General features: G+C 43.3%; 1 protein-coding gene across 1 annotated transcript in view; it reads right to left on the bottom strand.

The window, feature by feature from the left end:
• LOC117457274 (roundabout homolog 2-like) overlaps positions 1–22,747 on the bottom strand; it is a 257,499-nt gene that overhangs the window by 52,463 nt on the left and 182,289 nt on the right. Inside the window, 3 exon segments of the mRNA XM_034097247.2 lie at positions 3,059–3,197; positions 3,526–3,646; positions 3,898–4,055. Coding sequence (XP_033953138.1) covers positions 3,059–3,197; positions 3,526–3,646; positions 3,898–4,055 — 418 coding nt within the window.

Raw genomic sequence — 22,747 nt, 5'->3', positions numbered from 1 at the left:
CTAGGGATTTGGCCTCATACTGAAAAATGTACCTATTGTATTACTTTGCCGTACCAAAGCTTGTTGGCCAGTCTCCTAGAGAATAAAAGCTGGTTTGATTTTAATCCAGTTTTCTTTTTTAACAAACGCAGTAAAACTCCCCCACAGAGGCAAAAGAGCATCACTATTGTCTCTGTCCTCTAATTGAAACAATCCTTGTGCTGTCTCTTTTTCCTTTCTCTATCCCACAGAGAATGAAGCCAGTGCCATCCTGATGGGCCTTATGTCTATGTGCCAGTGTGTGCATGTGTTTGCCTGGGAGGCTGCTGAAACCACTGAGCATATTAAAGACCTGTTTACTCAGCTGAGGCTCCATTTCCCTTCTTCCTAGTATAACAATTATACACAAACGCACACATGAAAAAACAGGCACGCACAAGTGTAAAGGGACCAGCAAAGACAAGTTAAAACGATTTGATGGTAAAGAAGGAGCCACTTTACTAAGTCCCTCCTTTTACAGCTTAACATAATAATAAGGACAGTGTAACCTTTTGAGGTAAAGAGCAGACAAAGACCACTCCTCGCTGCATATACTGTAGAAGTGCTTGATCTTTAATCGTTTACTCCTATGGTTAAGACCATTACTGTTTGACGCCTACAGGGTGGTGACACGTCAGCTGCTTCTATTTCTTCTTGTTTTTCTGAGCACATGCCAGTTATCTTACTGGAAACTACTCCTGTGTGGCATTTTCAACCATTCTTCTGTCAGTCAGAGAAGGTATTGTTTGATGATTATTAACACTAGAACCGCCAGAGGTCGCTGTATACCTAAAACCGCCAACGGGTCAAATGTACCCGCTATTGATTTGCAAGGTACAATGTTCTTTTATTGATCATACAGAACAGTGCGTTTTGAATCTGTGGACTCTCAGAGCAGATAACATGAAGTATAACATATCGCTAAGAGTGCTGATTTAAACGCTTGGTGTTAGACTTGTATTTTGTTTAGGTACAAATCTCTCTATCTATCTATCTATCTATCTATCTATCTATCTGTATCTATCTATCTATCTGTAATGTTCTGTTCTGACATATAATTGTCTACATAAACAGACTACGCGGACTACTTCTCTCATTCCGAGTGTCCATCTTTATTCAACTGGCACGTAACCTGCACACATGCATTACGTCCTCAACGTGAGCTCAGTCATCCAAGATCTTGTATTCTCCAAGATTATCTATAACTATCTATCTGTCTATCTCTCTCTCTATCCATCTATCAATATATCTATCTATCTATCTCTCAATCTATCTCTCTATCTATAAGGAACCGCAGTAGACAAAAGGCGTTGCTAAAGCAACACGTCATGTTTACGCTGCATTTTCTATGAGGTAAATATTACCCACTGGCGGATATAGGTATAAATGGCACTTTTTTTGGCGATTTTTTCAATCTGACTTCATATTGACAATTGTTAACAACAGAGGGTGCTACATAACACACTTTCAGGAAAAATCACGGATTGGGAGACTTTAATATGTTATTGAAAAAAAGTTACATACAATCAAAAAACAGCTGCGGGTAAAATGTACCCGTTGGCGGTTCTAGTGTTAAGTGAGGATACATGGTAGGGAAAGCAGGAACACTCAGCACTTTAAAATACGAGTTTTCTTTTAGCCATTCAACAAAGGCAGCAGAAAATGTCAGAATTTGAATATTGCAGTCTTCGTGCTTGCTTTCTGCGTCTGCAGAATTAAATATAGTGAGGGAAACTAAAGGATTCTCATTGTAATTAGAAACATTTGTTTGGAAGTGTCTTTTTTCTTGTTTTCTCTTCTTTTTTTAATATCCGAATAAGGCATAACTTCAAAGGGACAAGACGGTACGCAAGGACGGAAGCACATGACTCTCCTCCTACTCAGTTATAAATCTGTTAATTAGTGTACAAAATGGACTCATTTCCAGAGCCAACTCCCTATCAAAGGCATGAGTGAAGTACTTATATGTGTTTGCTTTGGCACAGTGCTCGTGTCGAACTGCCCAGTGAACCAAATCCTTATCAGACACAAACAACCCGCCCACGCACAGCTCTGCGGCTAGCCTTGAGAGATGTCAGGTCCACTGAGTGTATGTTTTTATGAGGTGATCCAAGCAGTGTGTGGCTGGCTTGTTTGTTAGGGACAAAAAACGCTGGTCTCTTTGAAGTCCACTCCCGACAATGACACTACTATTGACTGGGAGTTCAGTGACTCATGGTGAAGCAACAGGCCAACACACGGGACCAAGAAGCAACAGCATCTCTATGTTATCAGTAGCTTTTTACAGGAAGTGAGCCAGACTATCTGGCAACGATGCTTTCTTGGTACGGACTTGTATTCCCTATTTTATTTGATCACTGTGTGTTTTTGCAGCTGTGACTGAATGCATGTGTCATGTCAGCAAGGGTATAGACACTGAAAGGGGTTCAATGTGTAAGAGAGGGAGTGATTATCCTTGTATGAGGTGTCTGTGCCAAGACTTCACCTGAATAGCTGCACCTGTACACAGACACTTGAGGGCCACGTCAGCAGCTATACTATGTCTCTGTATATCTGCTGTCTTTATATCTGTCTTGGTCTGCTTTGCAATGGGGCCTATTTTCTGCTCCTCTAGATGTCTACCTTTTAGCCTCCCTGCCAACTTACCTGTCACTCACTTTTAATTGTCTAGCTCAGTTTCTGGTTGTTTTCATGCAGACCCTTTCCTTGACAAGATGCAATGTCTACCCCTCTGGCTGTGGGAGCTGTGTTATGGGATACCAAAGGGTGGGCTCAGTCCATCCAGAATGTGTAATATGCATTGTGTAGAGCCTAAATAAGAAATGTCCCTTAGCAGCCAAGCCAGGTGAGCGCTGTCAGTGAGGGCTATGATTACTTCAAAACTGTCCCTCAGATTGACATTAATGCACCACAGCTCCTTTATATAACGTTCAACCTGTCACATTAGTGGTGGTGCTGCAAACCCACACATACATGTCATTACTATATTAAGGAAGCTCTATATAGAAATAAAGCATATTTTTAAAGAATGTTCCTCTACCTTCCACGAGGGACATCAACGTCGTCTTTCCTCCAGCGTACATTTGGCTGAGGGTCTCCCTGTACTTGGCAGCGAAACTCCACCGTCTCCTCTTCCAGGACCACCTGGTTGATGGGCCTCCGGAGGAAGGTCGGTCGTTCTGCGGGATGGGCACCGAGGATAGAAAAGGAACATATTATTATATAATGTAGTGGGATTATGTTAGTGGGTAATGAAAATTCTATTTCTTCTATTTTCCACACAGTGGTTTCTTCTTTCAGACTGGTGACCTTCTGTCTACTAACTCTTGCTTTCATAACTCTCGTAGTCCATTCATTAACCCTCAATGATCATCTGCAATATTTTCTATGGTCATTATATTGATAGAGAAATGTAGTCAAAACCTTTAAAAGCATGATCAACAGGAATATACAATACATCATTGAAGACAACATTTCTTTCAGGAGAGCAAGAGAAATAAATCTTACCAAACACGGTGACTTGTGCTGTCTCACTGTCCCTCTCTCCGACCATGTTGGTTCCCACACAGATGTACATGCCAGCGTCGCTCTTTCGTGTGTTGGAGATCATTAACTTCCCTCCTCGAATCTAGAGAAACAGAGAGTTTTTGGTTTAATACAAAGATAATGCATTTCTTTCAGCTGTTGTCAAAATGTATTTTTTTCTTGCGTTGAACTGAAGCAACCAAATGATTATACTTTCATCAAACACTAAAAAACACTGCTAAATGTGTTCGATGATAGCAGCATGAGTTGTGCCCAGAAACTGAAAGTGAGAGACATTGACAGTAGTTCTAACTATTGAGTCCAGGTATTAAAACAGATACAAATAGTACTTACAGTTATCCTGTCATCCTTGTCATCAATTCGCACTTTGTCTTTCTTCCAGTAGATGGTGGGTTCAGGGTGGCCTCGGGGCGGAACACACTCAAGGATTGCTGGTTCTCCTGCGGCCACCACCACGTCTGTCGGGTTCTGTCTGAAGTCATCTCGCAGCACTGACAAAAAAAAGGAAATAAATAGTTCAGGAAGAGTGCAAATGTGTAAGTCTACCATTTTTATAACACAGCGTGAATGTATACAGCTTATATCGTGGCTATTTTGAATGGGGTGTGCCGCTTCATCTGACAAAGCCAGCACAAGTGAAGGCTAATTGGAGCTAATGGAGGTCCCTCAGGAGGCAGCAGAACAAACAGATACAGAATGCCCTGAAGCTTGGTGTCATTCACATGTGAGAGCTCAGGGTGCAACACGGCTTCACTCCGCTTGCATGTACACACTCACAGACTTACACACTCACACCTACAGTGTGTGTTAAATCACAAAAAAAAACAGTGGGTGGTCTGGTGAACAACTGTGGCCAGCTTGTATACCCCTCAGGTAGGCCTTTCATCACAGAGATAGCCTCTCACCCAGGATAGTGCTCAGCAAAACACACAACACCAGCTCATTATCAAACATGGCGATCTGCTGTCAAACACACAAGCATGTCAATATGAATGCACACATGTATGCAAACATACTAGCAGGATACACCTTCCATAATAATTTCACATACATAATACCTAATGCATTAGAAAGGTGTACACTGGGGGTAGTTCTGGCTTCCCCCCCTGCTGTGTGTACTCAAACAGATCTATCTCCATTTGATCTGCAATAAATCGAATCCAAAGAGATGCACTATATACATGTCAGCTACATCAGTGTCCATCCACGCGGGAGCGAGGGACACATTATTCCTCTGAAGGATAAAAGGACTGAGCTTGTTGGAGGATGTTTGAAGACGCTTGAGAAGGGCTAAATTAAGGGCAGCACCATAGGTCCTTATGTAAATTCCACATAGCACCGGGGACAATGGTGGGGAGGGCCAGGATTATAAGAGGGGATAACTGGTCCCTGCGCTGCCGGCTTCTCTCATCTCTTCATTCACTCTCCTTACCCTCTCGAAAGAGAGCCATTGTCTTTTTATTTATTTATTTAGACCAAGGGAGAGAGAGGCGGAGGAGGAGAGGAAGCTTTCAACCCAATTATCCTGGGGATGCACAGGGTACAGAGTGGGACTTTTGTGTGACATGAATTCAAATGAAACCTTTACACAGGGGTAATGGGACAGAATACAGAAGAGATAGAGGATTTCTCTCTCTAATGCAGGGCTGCCTTATACAGGGCTACGGTAATTAGCCGAATCCAGAGTGGCGACCGCCTGGCCAGGGATATCAGTCACCACCACTGGGCTCGGGGTATTTGCATTACAAACAGAAGTCATGCTGTTAAAAATCATAGCCTGGTTTGGGCCATACACAGCCTGATGTTTTCAAGATGGCGATGGATTGAATTGCTCCTTTCCATTCATTGCTGATAGCACCCATGGGATTTTGTCAGAATCAATTTAGTTTGAAACAGAGGAGTGACAAAAGAAACACACATTAGGTGCATCATTACGGTGCTTGTGCCACGCTGTCTATTCTAATCTCATACTACAAGGCACTGTGTACGCCACACTAAATGCATCTCTGCCCTGCAATCTAAATTAATACAACAAATGTGAAAAGAGAATAATGAAAAAGAGAGAAACCATACAATCCAGCAAAAAGTACACACAGACTTCTTTGAGAACAGGATAAACAGTGGATTGCAAACAGCAACAAACAAACAAACAAACAAACAAACAAACAAACAAACAAACAAACAAACAGATACACCACTGGTGAGGGGTTATGCCTCTGTGTGTTGGTTCAGGGCTTGCTAATACCAAGACTACACTCTAACCAGTTTGATGTACTAAGTAAATGAGGGGAGGGTTCAATCAAAACACACTTTATTAAACAATCTAATTGTAACCACAAGGTCACCAAGGCCAAATTCCTACGGTTAGAGCGCAAACACACAACTTAAATATGCATCTACTTAGTGAACGTTTCTAGCTTCATTACAGTATGAGCATGTATCTCTCAAAGTGTTGCCTGCAGGCACCACTGTGGGCCACCCTCTGCCGGAGGTCCTAAAGCAAGTGAATGATGTGAATACGGCTGCTTTTCTCTGTTCATCTGTGAGAAGTGCATCTGGTATGTGAGAATCATTAGGTGGGTTTGTGCATTTGTTGTCAGAAATTGAACTCCTGCTCCAACTAGGAGGCCCTGTAGGCATTCAGACCCGAATCAGCCGACAGACGTAAGGTAATTGGCTTTCTATCCCCCTGAAACACCCAGCTCTTCTTCCACTGAAAACATCTCACCTCCCATGGAGTTCCAGTAGGCCTCAAACTCTGCCGTCTTGCTAATTAATATTTATATATTATACATTTACACCCCTCTGTTGGCAAATGCTACATCTGTCAATCCTGCTGCGGGCTAAAAGAACCCATATCTGAATAATATTAATCTGTCTTTGCTTCTTCTCTTTTATTTATTTAACTCCAAAGAATCAGAGGAGTGGGCTGATTGGAAAGAAGGAGCATCAGGCAGGGGGCAAAACATGGCAAACGTGCAGCTCTTAAAGCTGGCACTGTTTCAACAGCTGAAACTTTTAAAGGGGAGGGAGTCAGGTTGCAAGATGCGCAAGGAAACAGCCAAGGGGTTGAGGTCTTTGCCAACATAAAAATACAAAGAAGACACCCACACAGTTACTCTGAAAAGCAGATTGTCCAACATTGGCAGGGAAGGCCTGTGCCAGCAACCATCAGGGAGGTCCACCTCGGTAGTGTGTGTGTGTGTGTGTGTGTGTGTGTGTGTGTGTGTGTGTGTGTGTGTGTGTGTGTGTGTGTGTGTGTGTGTGTGTGTGTGTGTGTGTGTGTGTGTTTGTGTGTGTGTGTGTGTGTGTGTGTGTGTGTGTGTGTGTGTGTGTGTGTGTGTGTGTGTGTGTGTGTGTGTGTGTGTGTGTGTGTGTGTGTGTGTGTGTGTGTGTGTGTGTGTGCGTGTACACATAATGTGTCCCGGTGCAAATACATGACAGCACCCTGCAGCATAGCAAAGAGGTGGCAGGGCGAAGACAGGTGAGGAGAGATATTTTGTACATTGCTGCTCTTTTCCTTCCCAAGATATTACTCAGCGGAGGGTGACACTGCTGGTCAGTGAGATTAGTGGGAAGTCCTGACCGAAGCGTCCAGCCTGCATACTGAGATAAGTGCTGACACATGCACACTGCTACAGCAGGGTACCGAGCTCTGGTTCACAAAGGTTGCACTCATGCCACAACACCGCACACTGATGTGTGAAGAATATGTATTTCCCCTCCTCCGTTTTGACATTCACATCAATATGACATTTCACCACACACAGACACACACAACTATGCACAAACCTGACACAACCGTAAGAGCTGCAGGGCTTGGTGTCTTTTTGTAATACTGCAAATGTTAATATTTGTGTATTTTTGTTTAGTTGTTATTACTTCCCCCCCCCTATTTACTGCCGAAAAGAACCCACTTTGCTTTCAGATATTCTCCTGGGTCAGGGGCTAAGAAACGCAGAGAGAGATTACAACAGCTAGAAGCCCGGGGCCATACCCCGGCACCCAGACCCACCACCTTCTACCCACACTCTGATTAAAAAATAAACCATGCACACACATACACACAAACACACACACAACCTGTTAAAGCTGAGGAGAGGTAGCTCCAAGCTATAATATCATTTTGTTCAAGTGCTTTTTGCGCTTCATCCGGCAGAGTGCTATTCCAATACCACCAGTTTCAGTTCCACCCTTAGAGGAGAGAGACAATATATGTGTCACTTGACAAAACATACAAAATCCACTCTATGTGCTGTCATTGATGTTCTGTATTACTGTTGACGCTGAAGGCAGCAGAAGGATAATGCCACACTATATATTACCACACTGTGAAAGGAGATGTGCTCCATTTGTCTGGATGCAAGCTTTCACCCCCTCGGTGTCGCTCATTTGCCCTCCCACTGGCCAGAACTAACCTTTGCCCCCCATCCAGATGCAGAAATTACCCCCTCAGCAGGCAGGCTAGAAGCAGGTTCACACATAGCCTCTATATTCCTCCACCGAGGGGTTGCAGGTCAGACCAGAGAAACAGCTGAACAAATATGGACGTCTGGCAATGCCCACGGCGAATAGGCTACACCTCCTGAGAAATGAGTCTGATCATTAGCACAACTCATCACCATCTCTCTGCCTGTCCTATTCTTCAGCATCAGAGGTCATTATCTTTCTCTAGCTATTTGTTTCCAATGACACAGCTTCGTGCCCTGCTTTGCTTCCCCTCCACTCACTTCCACTGGTCTGTCAGCGCTGCCTCTGCACTCTGCAGATGAAGCCATATCCCTGCACAAGCGATCATTCTCCATAGACCACGGTGAAGCCCGATATGATCTCCACCGCCATTCTCCCTATCTGCAAATCCTCAGCCAAGGGATTGTAAATAACACTGTCACTTTCACAGATAAGATGCAGGAAATATGGAAAGGAGCGAAGGTAAAGAGAATCATATGGTCGGCAGTGATGCCATAGTGGGGGAAATGGCAGGAGGCGATAGCGCACAGAATGAGCATATTAACAGAAGGAATGCGACAGCGAGAAACTGGAGGGAAAAGGGGCAAGGCATAACACAACACAGTAGGGGATGAGGAGAGGATGCCTGATCAAGGTCAAACTGAAGAGGGAGTGAGGAGCACAAAGGTGCTGAATGGATGGGGCTGACAGAGTCCATTTCATCAAGCTCATGCCACATATTGCGCCTCTAACTCTGATTCATTAGATAAGACTGAACACACAGCCTTATTCAAACAGCAGCCCGGTCGAAGCTGATTTTTCAAAGATCACCCCTAATTTGGCCTAACAAGCCGCACAATGAGGACAATAGGACCGCAGTGGGCGGTTCTGCGGGCTGATCCAGGAGAAATGTGCCGTGCTGCTCCTGAGACAATATCATTAACTCTCAATGAACCACTTTCCCCGAACAATACCAACACACAGACACACTCACAAGCACACACACAATTCAATTTAGCCTAATCCATGCTTTATGGTAATGTATAGCTCATTAAAATGTTAGTTAAAAACTCATTAAAATTCACTTGAAGAAGTAATGGCTTCATTACAGTAATATGCTGAAAAGCAAAGAAAAAGACAAGTAAGGACAAGGAGAAGAAAGAGAGCAGAGAGCGACAGCTTTCTAATCACTTAATTGTGTCTAAAATGGAATACATTTGCATAATAAATAATGATGTGCTGTATCCTTATGTCTATCTTTTTCCATTCTCATAGCACTCTGTAATTAACAGCTACAATTACAAATGCATTTTGCCCAAAAATCATTTCAGTGGCAACTCCAATTGTATTCTGTTGTCTTGTTTACGGTCACGAGTATGTTTGGGGGGCTTGGCACATGCAGACAGTGCGCAGAAACTGGAGCAGGCTGATACTGACGAACAATGTGCCCATGGGTCTTTGTGCCCGCTCTGATAAGGCGTGATGTTGTGCTGATGCTTGTGCTCAGTCCAGAATGGACACTTTATAGCCGGAAGGGGGAGTACGACGTGAAGGAAGGAGAATAAGGGGAGGGGAGGAGGGGGTTGGAGATGAGAGTGGGATTGATTTCCTGCCAATTCCAGCACAGAGACAACACAGACAGAGGTAGTGAGGCATCATGATGGAGCAGGTGGGTCTGCTTCCTGCATCGGGGAGAGGAAGTAAAGTGAGAAGAAGAAGAGGAGATAAACAAGTGCACTCAGGCAAATGTCTCCTGTTAATGTCTTCTCTCTTAGTCTCCTATTGCATCATCTAAGCATGATAGATAATACGGTATGGGAGCTGCCGGTGTAATGGTGAAATATTAAGAACTCAAAGTGTTAACTCAAAGTGTTCTCTGGGCCTCCGAACACAGGGAGACTCAGATAAACAAGTACTTTTGAATCACAATTGTGTAACGCATTGGAAAGCTGTAGATTCTCATTGACTGGCTTTTACGTAATGCAATTCCAAGCAACTGGACGCAAATGCCATTCCTTAATCCCAAATGTATTATGTCTAGCGGACCCTAGTGTTATAGGAATGAGACAAGTGAGCATTCTTTTTCATCCGTCATCTTGTTCTTCTACACCACCTCAAACAATGTCTTAATATCTCATTATGTCACACATCCTCACCACCACTACCTCTCACCTGCAGTGTGGATGTTAATATGTGCATCTCCACACTGTTTCTTCATGTAATAATCATTATGATGTGTAAGTGTAATAGATGTGCTGTGGCACAACGTCACACGGATCATTCATGGATACAGATTAGCTGGATCTACAAAAGTTTAGATGTGTCTTCAGCATGATGGTGAGCTCTGCAACCACGACATTGAGTTAGTGACCTTCCACATGGAAAGATAATCCGCAGGATGCTGCTCAACAGTCTCCAGGCTGGAATCCCTCAGAGGCCGCATAAAACACACAGAAAAAGCTTAGTCTCTTATGTGGGGTGGCATCACGGGGGCAAATGAAAACACTGCAGTCTGATTCTGCAGTCCACTGTGCACATCTCCATATAATCTTTAATAGCTTCCCCCTCTTTTTCTTTATGCCAGCCTATTTGCTGCAGCTCCTTCCGTGTCGATTTGATTGTTTTGGTCTATAATTGGATTGGCAGTAACGGCGAGCAGAGAGCCGTTAGGAGCTTGTAAAAGGTGTCACTCTGCTATGGCAGCCCCGTTTTAATTAAGCTCTCGGCTGGAGTTGAGCAGCTTTTATCTTGCTTAGTGTGATGAGCCCCAAGTGCAAGTGTGCTCCACACTGTAAAGCAGCACAGGGAGGAAAGGAGGTGTTCACAGCAGCTGTAGATAGCCCAGTTTACTGTACTCAGCTTCTTTCCCCAGACACCAATCGGTATGCCTGGACCAAGAAGATACTGGGAGAAATAATCAAAATTAAGTGTGTTTGTGTGTGTACACCAACACTGTTTCTCCTTGTGCTCATTGTGACAGAGCCCCACCCATCAGTGGTGTGCAGTCGTGCGTATATTGGTGCAGATGAGGAGCCAGCCAGCCACACAACATGACGATATAAAATGGGCACGTAGAATACATCCACATAAATGTAAAACTGCTGTAAACTCTTAACTAATCTTACTTTGCTGCCTGTGTGTGTGTGTGTGTGTGTGTGTGTGTGTGTGTGTGTGTGTGTGTGTGTGTGTGTGTGTGTGTGTGTGTATATCTGTATGTGAGGCTGATGCTGTAGGCAGTGCTGTACGTGGCATAATGATTAGCGAGGTGTTCATCACAGTCCATGCCTGTCCCCCCCTCCTCAATCCTCCTAATGGCCTCCTCAGATCATCTTTCCTTCAATCAATACTGCCTGAAAGGAAGAATCCCACACCTTAGGACACTTTGTTCACCACTGTATATCACAGGTGACACATGTTCCATACCAGGAATTATCCGCTGGTTCTGGATCAGAAACTTACAGAGGACTTTGAACCATGTTCTGGCATCCATCAAGTCTAAAGGTCTGGCCATGTTCGAGGTGGGTGGCTTTACAGTTCAGGTTTGTGGGCAGAGGAAGGCTGTTGTCTGTCAGAAAGCAGGCGGGGTGTTAAATCACATGCAGCCCTGATGCAGAGACATTTACAGAGATGTATTGATCACGTTATAGATCTTAACTCCAAAGGAAGAGCAAAAATGTAACTGGATACAGGGATGACCTTTACAACAGCCTCACCCATGGATCAGGATTTTTTTTAATCCAAGTGTGTATACGTGGGGGCTGTTTATGATTGAGGGGGAAGAAGCAATACACCATTTAGTCAGAATGTGCATCTGAACAATTCCCCCCTGTACAACCAGCACCATTATCATCCTTAAGATGGGCGATATACTTTATGTGCGTCTGCTGAGGTGTGATTGAATGCCGCACATAACATCTAAATACTGGGAATAAATTGTAGCAGTGCTGTTGCCTGCTCAGCAAATCACTGCTACATTAGGCTCACCTAAGTACCACACACACAGATTAAATGTTCAAGTGTCTGTGCTGCAGAGTCTGTCAGTATGTATGGAAAGCATTTGCCCGGCACACGGCAGGGCAATGCACCAACAGCTATAATAACAAACTGATCACTCGATACTGCACTGAAATAGCAGGAGTTACACTCATATGCACTCCATTAGCCCATACTGAGATAAACACAATCCTAGGAGACAACAAACATGCACACACAACCCACATACAGACGATTTACTGCATAGCACATTCAGATGTTTGGCATTTACATGCTATCTTAAAGACTTCAGCATGTGTGCTGAAATGCTCTGATATTATCGAGCTTAGCAGAATGATTAAATGATTTATTGGAGCTATAGTTTCTCTGGCGCCATTCTGTGGATGAGCTCTACATCTTGAGAGAATCCGCATGACAGTCCGGTTGCTTATTTCACAATCCAACTCGTGTTAATTGCATTACAGAAGAGTAATTGTGTTAGTCCCATCTATAATCAGCTTACTGCCTCAGTGCAGCTGGATATACCTGTAAACCAGGCTTATGTAACCTGCGTGCTAATGAGGCCAATTTCATTCATTTCAGGGCATGGAGTAAAAACCCAGGATACACTCAGGTAATCTGGCCTGCTGGAACTGTCAGTTTGTAATATCCCGAAGTGTGTGTGCATTTGTGTGTGTGTCTATGTGTGAGTCAATCCATGCTCATATTATCATGCAAATGGAAAACAATCTGAAACACACCACTGGCTGCCATGCTCAGGATCAGCGCAAAGCACTGTGTCTAAACCATTCCTGGTGGGCTCCTCAGCCCACCCTTTATTTTTTTGAAACCTCTCGATTTCATTCTTCCTTGTGTATCCCACCACATCGTAAATACTGCTTTAACAGGACTGATTCGTAATGTGCTTGTGCTACAAACTTGTCCAATACATTTATTTAGGCTGGAGATGTGAGGTTAATCATTTAGGCAAAGGAACAAAGTTAATGAAGCAACTTCTAATCCCAGGCTATTTGGAGTTCTGTCAACAGTATTGACTGCAGTGCGGATGGGATAAGATATCGTTGGAGGGCACCAATGACCTACATAGCAAGGACAAGACAGTGGCTCAACAGCAGCACAGCACAGTGATCCCACAGCTCTCCAGGGCACATATACTGCAGCAAAGAAGCAATGCTAAAACCACTGTATGTGTGTTTGTACATGAAATGCGTGTTTGAATGTGTGTGTGTGTGTTTGTATGTGTGCAAAATGTCCACTTCCACCCACGCAGTGTCCTTTATCTTTACAGTCCCCAGCTTTGATATCCCCCAGCAGGAGATTTGCAACCAGCTATATGGTGCAATCAGCACTAGCTGCTGTGGAACACAATCAATACTGATTCCACCTGGCAATTAGCTAATAATTCAAGGAGCTAGAACTACTGAGACAGAACTTCTAAAGATAGACGAAGGGAAGGGTGGAGAGGGTATGGCTGTTGCCAGGTCCACTGTGAATTAGACCCATGATTGTTTTATAGTGGAGCTGTGTGCCTGTGTTACGAACACAGGCAACATTAACGCTTAAAAGGACATTTGCTGATAACAGATGGGTATGCAGACACATAAGATGTAGACATGAACTAGTCATAGGGAATCTACAACTGAGGAAAGCTTTTTTTTTAAGGGTTACCAATAATACTTTTCATACATCGCGACAAAAATAATGATCTTTTCAATATCAAATGACATAAATGTCTTCACCTTACACCTATGTAATTTGTTCTAGAAAACGTAACACATTATTTGAGTCAAAAAATATGCCTATTACTGCAAAGGATAAAAACACAGACCACAAACGCTACTTATTTTATAGAACAGACTTTGTACAGTAGCTTTTGAACCGTCCTAAAATCAGTTGGATTCTGAAGACAATTCCATCTGCTTAGATCAAAGGTGACCATTCTTGCCATTTGAGAGGGAAGGCACATGTCTTTCTTTGATTAATTCCAGGTCCTTGAAAGGTCACTGTGATACAATGACATTTGAAATCGTCATGTCTAACCCCAGAAAGCAGGACACTGGGGAGCCATTATGGGGGACTGTAGTCGGGCTGCGCATTTAGTGTGGCTGCAGACACACACCACTTGAGCTGCTGTTTTTCTGCCAGTGCTGGAATCCCTGATTGCATACAGTCACTGTACTCTCAGATCAGTGGGGGTGGTTGACACACATATCTATGATACACACACACACACACACACACACACACACACACACACACACACACACACACACACACACACACACACACACACACACACACACACACACACACACACACACACACACACACACACACACACACACACACACACACACACACACACACACACACACACACACACTAATGCTATAAACCCCCTGTATGACTTAACGCAGAGACAACCAGACGCACTGTCCCCCGGGTAATGAAAGAGCATTGCAGGACTGTGGTTGCTATAAAACCCAATTAGTGTGTGTGTGGTTTTATCAGTTCTCTCAGTTAGCTACACATAGAGATAACAGCTTCCACAAGATTGTTTTGCCTGTCTGGTGGTCTGCCCCCTGCTGGACACACACAGCCAAACAGGTACATGCTGTACGTATGGGAGCGGCAATGACTGATCATGCCTTCTGGGTTAATGTGTTCTCCATACTGTAGGAGTCTTAATCAAGATAAATGAGCATAACTCAACCGTGTGTCTGTTTTGGCAAATGCTAATTTATTACACTATACATATAAACACAGACAATGCCTTCCCTAATAATCGTCAACTAACTACAGACCATAACCAGATGTTGTATGTATGTGTCTTTCAACATACATGCATCATGTATTTAGATCTCAGGTGAGAACTGTATCCTTCTATGTTGCATGTAATACAGTAAGACAAAGAAAATGTTCGAGATCCAGTTTTGTCCCAGAGCTGGATCTCTTGCCTCACAATGATTGTAGCTGAAGAATAAAGACTTGTGTAATGTAACTTCTGTGTGCATGTGCAGCATCACTCTGGGCTCCTTGATGGCACATATCACTGTCAAGATCCTGAGGCTCTCACCAAACATACTGTATGGTTGTAAAATAGTATGAAAACACATTGGATAATGCATTTTGTCGCAGTGCACAAAGAGAAAGTGTGTGTGCAAGTTTGTCCTGGGTCTGCATTGCTGTAACTGTGCAAACCCTGATAAAAGTTGGATTAGTTCGCCAAATGAGCTAATCATTTTCAAATGACATTAGCATTATTGAACACCAAATGTCATTTTAGTGACTTTTTTCCCAATATTATTGACTCCTCTGAAACGGGAGATGGCCTTGCTCAATAGGAGTCAAGCGCTAAGTAGCAATCCAGTCAAGAGACAGAAAAAAAAGTCAGAGACACAGAGGCAGACTGAAAAACAGAGTGAAGTGTTTTTTTCACCATCTTTCATTATTCAGCCTGAAGCCATGAATAACTGAATAACTGAATGCATGATAGCTGGGACGGAGGGCCATATTTTCATACAGCATGTCTGAATGTGGGGGAAGCAAAATAAGCCACAAGAAGCATCCTCATCCTCCAAAGAGGTCTTTAAATAAAGAGCTAGGAGCTCCACTCATGCATGACTGCTGCCTCTGCGTCCATTTCGGCATGGACCTCTGCACGCCCACGCCCTGTTACTGGATGTGCTAGAAAAAACACATAATGATGCTTATTATGTCTACTACTTTTAAGGAGTGTATAACATTCATCAGCCATTGAAGATGGTTGGGTCAATATTAGGAACGAGGCCAACATGGTCAGTCCCTCCTCCAGTCCTTCCTTTCAAAATAAGCCCACACAACACAGAGCTCATGCTCCTGAATTAAATATGAGGGTAGAAGGGGAGAGGCGGAGAAAAAGGAGGTAGATAAGAGGAGATGGGGCAAAGAGGCCTCTGTTTAAATAGCAGAAAGGTGACATGTGAGCATTCTACTGAAAGAAGGGACCCCTGACCTCACCATGCCACAGTGACAACCAGCACTTAGCATTCTCCACAGGACTCTGACCTCACCAGGTAATTGTTGCATGTTTTACACCAACATGACCCTGCTGCAACGTGCGGCTGACGAACACTCTGAAACAAACAACACATGGGTGCTTGCTTTGTCACATTATCGTGCAAACAACCTTGCCCAGCTACAAACCTATCATTAACACGGATAATTCATGGCCACTCTTCTCTAGAGCACTTACATGATTGAAGTCGATCAACACATTTGAGATGGAGAAAAAAAAAAATGGCTTTTTTCCAATTCATCTGCTGATTACCATAATCACTTCATGGCTGACAATACTTTGTAAATGTGTGTGCTATTAATTCCAGCAATTATGGGAGCTAAATGCAAATGGGCTTCCACTGTGGACGACAGACCCATCGATATTAGCTGATAAATCACAAACAAACCCAATCTTACGTTTGACACTGTCGAGTGACCCCTCCCACAAGCTTTATCTATGATTTTTCTCAAAAAATAGAGAAAAACTTCGATCTTGTTTCTTCTCTATAGAAGGTTTATCGGGGTCATTTCACTGTGAAAATGTATTCTTTCTGAGTTCACGGTGAACGCCTTCTTGAAATGTAATGGATTCTCAACACCACTCAAGAGTCTGCTGTAGACGGTGCATCAAGCTGTAGATCACTCTCCCATGAGCCCTTACTGTCAGAGCAGCACATTCCGCCTTCATTAATAGCAGCCACTCATGTCTGACTTACATTAACGTACATGCTATCAATTAGTTGGGGTAAGGCCAGACATAGTGTACTCAAGGGGGAAAGAAGGCATCCTGGGAAGATGCTGGACAGCGAAGACGGATGATAGTGCTTCTCAACCATCATTACACCTTTCTTTCTATTTTCTGCTTTATTTCTACCTAATTATCTAAATCTATCCACCTGTTTTACAGCAGATTCTCTTACCTTCATGTTGATGGAATGCATTCCTCTTTTCCGTCAGGCAGCCTTACTTTAAATCCATTAAAACCAAGTCAAGAAGCGGGCAGCTGCTTACCATATACAGAAGGCGTATGCAGGACAAAATGTCCACACACTGCATGGGTCTTCTAATTTGCACAAGTGTGTGTTTTCCTGCATCAATATGGTAGAGGTCAAGAGTAGCAGGTTCATTTGTATGGGCACATGAATGCATAATCATGCAGGCATACACAAATGAACAACCATCTCCCTCTTTAAAGCCATACTGAATTATTGTCGACATAACCCTCGAATCTTTCTCTTATTATTCAAGCATCCATCCATCTTTCCGTCTACCTCTTTTCCTTGATGAGTTAATTTCTCTCCTATTGCCCGTTGTCTGTGTGACCCTGACGACCCAGGAGAATCTCCTAACAGGCTCCTCTTGCCCATCAGGATTGATCGGTCCACAGCACCCTGTCAGGCGCGATCAATACATCATTCCTTCAGTAACGAGGCCTACTCGCTTGCCGCCTCTTCCTTTCCTGCATCGCTTTGCTTCCATTTTATTATTATTTTCTCACAGCCGATCGATACAGGCAAACAGGCTCACTGTAAACCACACCACAATTAGAGCGGTGTCTAATCTTCTGGTTGACTCCATCTCCTTCACAACAGCCAGCGAATAAAACACAAATGATAATGAAATCTAATGGGATTCTGTGGAATTAAATCACTTAAACAATGAAGAGAGCCAAGCCACATCCGGATAGAGGTAGATACCAGTCAATATCTTACATGCACATTTGCCTAACAAGGCGAAAGACCACCATTTGGCCCAGAGGCTTTCAACACCTAAAGGTGAACATTTGAAATCCTAAGAGATGAACAAAACTATAATCAAATAGTTAGCAACAAGAAGGAGCTCATCCGTATGCACCATCCCACATCAGAGAAAGTGATGACACACTTGAGTGAACACAGTTAGAACTGTAGATCCATTGTCATCCCATTACGTACATCTCTGCAGAACTAAATTACATTTCTAATATTGAGCGCAGAATATGACATGCTCTGTGGTAAGATAATTTAATCATGAACTTTGGCCTTAATTAGGCTAATTTTGTTAGGGGAAGCACTAATGACATGCTTAATGTTGAGATGGCAGCGTTTCCCCCCCTAAGAAGTTAAATGAAATCATATTTCATCTTTCTCGTTTTCTTTCTTTCATGCAGGAGTTTCCAAAATGAAGGTTCAAACTGTCAGTGACTATAACGGAACAGATTTCTGCAATGTCATCAAATTAGCAGCTGGTTTACGACGAGACCAAAATAGACATGGAGCTAATTTGTTCATTGAATTATACATTTAACACGCCTGCATAGTTGGACCTGTGTTTGAGGGTAGGCCTGTCTGAGAGCAGCACTGGTGATGTGAGGAAAGCTGTCTGCTCGGTGCATGCGGCGTACAGGGCAGCAGTGTGGAACCGCAGGAGTAATTAGCGAATCGGCCCCCAGCTCCCTGTGAAGTCCAGCCTTTGAAGGAAGGAGCTCAGACCGATCAGTGGCCCCTCTGATGTATGTTTGTGAATATTTCAAGGGGGTGAGAGCTGCTAACGAGGCCTCATCTATTACCATTTGAGATGTAATTAGCGTTGTTGGAGGAATGGAGCCGGGCCAAGCCAGAGTGGCTCAATCTGGGCCCTGGTTGCCTTGGGTCCCACAGGGCAGCAACAGCAGGAGGATGAAGTGAGTGAGGGGAAGGACACTCCCTGGAGAGAAGACAGGGCCTCAGCAGCACTGACACATAGGCCAACCAAACACATAGCCACCATGCTGGAGCACTGGGGTGCATCAGGGCTGGCAGAACCAAGCGCTTTGTTGGAAAAGAAGGGGGCCTCTAAAACAAAACATATGCACATGTTTCCCAGCCCTAATTCATCTGTTGAAGTCTCTGTCACGTGGTCAAAGTCTCTGCTTTTTTAAAGGCAAACAAACAAAATCATCCCATACATAATAATTATTATTCAAATCCAAGTGATTAATACGCTTTTGAGGGAGTCAATTTAGTTGAACTCATTATATCTATGATCATTTTGATTCCAAGGCAACAATGGATTCTGACACACCCCAGAGGGATGTTCAGGTAACAGTCTTTTTCATACTCTCTATTTTTGTCAAAACACGATCCAGTACTTCAGTTCCAGGGCTGGTTTGTGCTATTCACAGCAGAAATGTACAATAGCCTCCTACACGGTTCATGACCTTCTAAGTTTGTGTGCACTGTGGCAACATGTGAACTCTGTAGTAACAGATTAGCAGATATTCTAAGTGGCGTCCACTCTTTGCCCTTTAAGGTTACTGTGGGGTGAGGTGAGGTGTGAGTCTTGCTCCGTTAGCTGCTTAAGTCAACCTTTAACCCCTAAGGGTTCAGTTGCCTTTAAGCCCATGGGTGTATGGAAGGGCGATAGAGGTCATGACTGTTTACATCGGACATCAACAGTGATTTAGGGGAAGCTGATAAGCCATTAGTCTTCATCAGGACTCTACTCACACACCACCAACATACTTTACACTGGAGGTAATATCATGCTAAACACATCTCTTTGTTGTCAAGCCTTCTGTTTAAACACATAACTCTGAGACGACTAAGACTTACTGACAGCTGGTGAAAACTTAAGACACCCAAACATAGACCATGCAGAGTGCAGTCACCTCTCTGGAGAGGGGGGGTGTGACTGGAGTGGGACGTGGTGAGGACACTGAGTAAAGACAGTAATCTGTGTCAGGCTAAGAATGTTTGTGTCGCTCTCCCTCATCCTCCCTCGAACCACTAAGGTTGTTGAACTAGGGCAAGAGGCAGGGCTGCTTGTATCAGTATGCAGCATGGACAATTGGACATGTCGACTCAATGGAGCCTGGAAGACTTTCCGAAATCTCTGTTGCAGACCCATTATTAATGAGCAGGAACCAGGGCCTGTCTGATACCCTTGTGGCCATGCGCTAAATTACGAGCTGTGAATCAACACAGCATTTATGGGCAACAGCAAATTAAAATGTGGTTACATCTGCGAGGACAGGCATACTTTGTATAAACAAGAGGATCGTAGGGTCGGCGGAGGAGTCCAATAGATAGACCAAAATATAGTATATAAGGAATAGTGGTTTCCTCCTGTTCTCAGTGGACATATTTGGTCTGAGTGGATCGATGGTATACTTGTATAAACGCCAGGACAAGCACCTGGCTAGGCACTTATTCTCAGCAAAGCACTTAAACACAGTGGAAAAAGCCACATTTAAAGAGAGAGAAAAGAGACAGGATAATATTGTGCTAGACCACATAAATGAGAGACATGGTAAGATAATAAATAGGCCAACAAACAGTAACGCTGAAGGGGAAAAGGCTTTTACGCAAACATTTAAGCACAGCGGCGGGAGATGCCGCAGGGTGACCGTAATGGGAGAGAGGGGGAAGCGGAGGAGTGGTAAAAGCCTGATGAAATAAAAGACTGTAACCTCACTTCACTTATCCTTCAGACAAAGAAATGGTGTAGGGTGTGCATGAGCAATATCACCATAAAGTCACACACATGATGTGCGTCTGCAGCTGTTTTTATGCACCCTCTCTACTTTTCTACATACTGAAATGTAAACAAAATAAAGTAAATAACAAATATGTGTAGTATATTGGATGTGTGGAACATGAGAAGTGTTTTGGAATCCTTAAAATGAGAGCATGAAGATGATCAATACAGTAATTACAATACCTTCTAATCACCAGCTTGAGAATAGAGGTTGGTCTAGAGATTAACCTTTGAATTAATGTGCAAGCCTGTGCATGCATAATTACAACTCTGAGACCTTAGGAGGTGGCAATACAATATTTTTGGCAAAGACAGATATATAATCTAAATATTTGTCAACCAAAATCAGGGAGTCTATTATATGGGTGATTTTCCCCTTAAATATTGCACATACCTTACTGTATGTGGATGGAGTCTGCCCCTTTCAACAGAACACTGTCTGACTAAGCCTAAATCCAAAAAGTAATTGTATCTGAGTAACAAAAGGTATTGTCCGTGCTGTGTCAAGGAATCAAATGGATGGCTATTTTTGAGTTGGTGCCAAATAGAGGCGTTTAGATCAAATAAAGAGCTACTGCTTGCTTGATTTAATGGGTGTATGATGTAGAGCAGGGGTGCCCAACCTTTTTTGAACCGAGAGCTACTTTTAAAGTTGCCAGTCAGGCCGAGATCTACCAGTCCAAATAGAGAGGCGTAGCCATTACTGGCAGCCTGCTACCAGGTAAATAAATACACACTTCTACTTGTATAAAACTGACCTTTGTACGATTAATACTCCATAAAATACTGCAGATCCTTTATCTTACCTCTTTCTAATCTACACACATACAAGTATTTAACTGACGTTACACAACAGTGTTGTTGATACAGAGTTGGAGTTTATTCAATAATGTTTTCAAGACACATTGAACAGTGCTGCCACATATGGAAAAAAAGAAAAGACTCTGAACCCTTTGTTTGCCATTACAATTAGGCTTACTAATAAGACAACTCAGATCTGAAGCTACACAGGAATCTGCTGCCAAAGTGCAATAAAAAAGACAAAATTAACAGAATCAAACCCTTTTTTTGTTGCATTTTAGTAGAGTATAAAAAGAAATGCCTTTTAAAATAGGATGCAAGCAACACTAGTTTCTTAACCTGAATTAGGCTATAATCAATTTAAGTTTGCATTTAAGTTTGCATTCTTATACAATTTTGTACAATAATTATAATGAATGAGTTCAAACAAACTAAAACTTACAGCTGATTAATAACGGTATCTAACTTGAGTTTTTATTATCAAAAACCTGTTGAAATGCTTCTGTTATTTTTACTGTCCCCAAAAAGCACGTCGGCAGCCTCCAGGAAAGCTTCTTTCACAACTTCGCCGTCTTTGAAAGACTTCATGTGTTTCTCAAGAACGTGACTGACACGATAAGATGCTATGGTCGCAGCCTTGCTCTTGTTGTTGGGCCTGGTGGAAATGGACTGCTGTGCATTTAGCCATCCTTTCAGGCCCCTCCCCTTTTGGGAGCGTAGGGCAGAATTAGGAGGGAATTCCGTCTCGTAGCGTTTGTGCACTGTTTTGAAATGCCGCTCCTAAATTACCCTTCTTCGATAAAGCCACGCTCGCATTGCAGATGAGACAGATGGACTTTGAATTGGAATAGATACAAAAATAATCATCCTCCCACTCGGAGTGAAAATTATATATTTTGGATTTTTTGCTTCTGCCATAATTGCGGTATTGTGTGTGTGCGGACTGTCACTCCTGTTGACACGGACAACGTTAGCGAAATAGTGCCCACTCCAATCACAAAGCTTTGGTGCGTTCAAGTGCATTATTCTGGCACGGGAAGATTATGTTATAGGACATTAATGATAAAACACAATATTGTTGTTCTATTTAGACACATCTCGCGATCGACTGGGAATTTCCCCGCGATTGACCGGTCGATCGCGATCGACTGGTTGGGCACCCCTGATGTAGAGTATGGTCTTAGGCTATGGCCTTGCCATACCTTTTTGATGGAGAGTAAGGCTGTTTGTAGGTCATTGTGCTTTTGACAGAATGTCAGGGTGTGTCAAACTTTAAATGCTTCATAAGAGGCCTCCACTAAAAGTGCCTTGGGACCAGACCGCTCACCCATCCTCCATCTCAGCATTGACAATCCACCACTGAGGGACAGACAGTCTAATTTCACTGCTGGCTGACGTCCATTCA

The sequence above is a fragment of the Pseudochaenichthys georgianus genome, chromosome 13, assembly GCF_902827115.2.
Source record: "Pseudochaenichthys georgianus chromosome 13, fPseGeo1.2, whole genome shotgun sequence".
Classification (NCBI taxonomy): Eukaryota; Metazoa; Chordata; class Actinopteri; order Perciformes; family Channichthyidae; genus Pseudochaenichthys; species Pseudochaenichthys georgianus.
This window is presented reverse-complemented; position numbering and strand designations above follow the sequence as displayed.